At 42.0% G+C, this 2,838-nt stretch overlaps 1 protein-coding gene across 2 annotated transcripts; it reads left to right on the forward strand.

Moving 5' to 3' along the window:
• Window positions 1–951: 951 nt before the first annotated feature.
• On the forward strand, window positions 952–2,610 carry LOC131251358 (protein PLANT CADMIUM RESISTANCE 2-like). Of its 2 annotated transcripts, XR_009173770.1 has the most exons (5): window positions 952–1,279; window positions 1,496–1,567; window positions 1,657–1,869; window positions 2,245–2,514; window positions 2,552–2,610. XR_009173770.1 is itself a non-coding variant. In XM_058252039.1 (4 exons), the coding sequence occupies exons 1-4, from the start codon at window positions 1,057–1,059 to the stop codon at window positions 2,322–2,324; spliced, it is 588 nt and encodes a 195-aa protein (XP_058108022.1). In that variant the 5' UTR covers window positions 952–1,056; the 3' UTR covers window positions 2,325–2,555. The 2 variants fall into 2 exon arrangements, 1 of the variants encoding a protein (XP_058108022.1); XM_058252039.1 differs by having other exon boundaries at window positions 2,245–2,555.
• Window positions 2,611–2,838: the final 228 nt, after the last annotated feature.

Here is a 2,838-nt window from a genome sequence, read left to right on the forward strand (position 1 = left end):
TGAAACTAACATTGATGCGCCTAAACTTTAATGTACACGAAAATAAGATGATCCTATCGTGAAGTGAAGAATCCTATAACTGGACGGTTGTAAATAAAAATAGCAACTGTGAACATTCATCATTGAAAGAGTCAGGGGTTAGAACCATCTTGTATGCATGATTTTCGAACCGATGATAGGGAAGGCGTTATCCAGTCCCTCTATCCCTAGTTCGTGTAGTTCAAGAGGCAGGTATTATGTACAGAAGATGTAGCAGATAATTTAAGTAAAAAAAGGCGAGCGCGACTTGGTTGACCCGGAACCAGCGATGTGGGTGCGAGCGAGCCTGACCGTAGGTCCTACCTTAATGTATGAATTGTATATCCACGCCGTCCATCGTATTTTCCAGATTATTTTAATGCATGTTCCAAAAAATAAAGCAGATATGATTTTCAGGTAGACCACACTACGGAAACAGTGGTCATTAATCGTCCACCGTTAAAAATATTTCTAGGGTCAACCCTAATGTTTATTGACCATCCAACCTTTTGAAAAGGTCACGCAGGCCTTTATAAAAGAAAACAATAAATATCAGCCTGATACAAAACTTTTGTGGCACACAAAAGGTTTTTAATGGTTAAGATTCACCTGAAATTTGCGTCTCCTTCGTTTTTCGGACTATGCACTAAAATAATCTGAAAAGACCGACGGTCAGCATAGATAGGTGGGCGCTACACTTACGGTTGCACCCACTTCGCTGGTTCCGGGTCGCAACCAAGTCGCCTTCGAAAAAGTCAAGCAAACAAAATTCATATCCAATAAAAAAATGCCGCGTGGAGTCACAGTTAACAAACTGAAAACCATGAATTAGACTCGACGCGTCTTTACAGGCTTCCGTGAAATACAGAAAGCGTGTCGCCTAAAAGACACATCCTCCCATAACCTTATATAATTCTACTTCCATTCATCTCATACTCCAAACCCAACACATCCTCCCCTCACCATATACAATTCTACATCCATTCATCGATACTCCAAAGTCGAAACCCATCTCTCTCTCTCTCTCTCTCACTCACCATGTATCCTACTGCCTCTACCAACGAGTATCAGAAGTACTCAGCGCCGCACATGCCAACAGCGCCGCCTTCGATTGACCAATACGGTTCGGCGACAGGCATTCCTGTGGGCTCGACGGACCAATCCTACGATTCGACCATCACTGCTGCCTTCCAAATCCAATCCCAGCCTCCTGGCCCATGGTCCACTGGGCTCTGTGACTGTGGTGAAGACGTCGGCAATTGTAGGCACTGGTTCATCATTTTCTATAACATTTTATTTTTATTATTATTGTAATTTATACACACAAATGGAATTGGGTGATTTTGGCCCACACCAAGTTCTCATTTTGACAATTTAGATAGTAGAAAAGCATAGACAGTTTCAATTGTGAAAGACTGTGGTGGGATCTTGATTTTCTGATTCTAATAAAATTGAAAAAAAAAAAAAACGTGGACAGGTTGCCTAACATGTTGGTGTCCATGCATCACCTTCGGTCGGATTGCGGAGATAATCGACAGAGGATCGACCTGTAAGTTTTTCTAACAAAGAGAGGTTATTTATTTATTTATTTATTATTTTCTAATTTTACCTGGGAATGGTGTGTTTGGATGGATGCAGCATGTGGGGCGAGCGGGGCACTTTACACTCTAATACTATGTGTGACAGGGTGTACGTGCCTGTATTCGTGCTTCTATAGATCGAAATTGAGGCAGCAGTATACATTGAAGGAGACCCCATGCTGCGACTGCCTCGTTCATTGCTTCTGCGAATCCTGTGCTCTCTGTCAGATGCACAGAGAGCTTAAGCACCGTGGCTTCTACATGGATATTGGTATCTCTTTCTCACTCTCTCTTTCTGTGTGTGCTGTTTAAAACATGTATGCTCTGTCTGTGCCGTTGCACATATATTGTCTCTCTCCTTGGCACACATATACTCTGTCCCTCTACCGTGGGGCAGATGCATGAGATCCAGACCGTTCATTTGGCTGGCCCTACCCTAAATGATGATAGCCAAAGTCACATAGGTAAAAGTACTCCAGTATGGGGCTACGACCACCTTTCGTCATATCGTCCATCCTGGTACAGCCCCATTAGATGAACGGTCAGATATTATACACATGTGCCGCATGTAGTGAGACCAAGTACTTGATGATAAATTAGATAATCCCTTCCTGGCCTAACCAATCCTTGGTTTGATTGTTGGTAGGATGGCATGGGAACTTGGAAAAGCAGAGCCGTGGAATCACGACCTTGCCACCAACCATTCAAGGCGGCATGATCCGTTAGATTCAAAGATAATCATGCGATTATGGTCGCAGCGTGTGATGATTGTGAATGTGAATTCGCTTTGGTGTATGTGTTAAAGAAAGTAGTATGTGAACTTTCATATAAGACTTTTCTTTTTCACTGGCACTTCGGTTTAGGTAGGAAAAAAGGGCATTGTATTGTGAAAGATAACTCTCTTTTATGTGTGTCAGTGGTATTTGCTGCCCAGTGAATGAAATAATTGTTAGTGAACATGTAAGGGTGGAAACGAAAATTGCCTATGCTATTTGTTAATTGTTGCTTGTTACTTAAATAAAACCAAGCAGCCTATTGTAATGACCCGTTAGTGCATGTTCTAGAGAGATGTTGCAGAAAAACACCCACATGATTTCATGTGTACATAAGGCCATCATAGAATTTAGCTTGATATCCTGGATAGTGTGGCCAGATGATTTGTTGTGTATGATGTGAAATGTGTGATGCATTTTGGAGTTGCCACTAGTCAAAATCTCAAAATGACCACAATGAACAAGGG

This window comes from Magnolia sinica, chromosome 7 (genome assembly GCF_029962835.1).
Source record: "Magnolia sinica isolate HGM2019 chromosome 7, MsV1, whole genome shotgun sequence".
Classification (NCBI taxonomy): domain Eukaryota; kingdom Viridiplantae; phylum Streptophyta; class Magnoliopsida; order Magnoliales; family Magnoliaceae; genus Magnolia; species Magnolia sinica.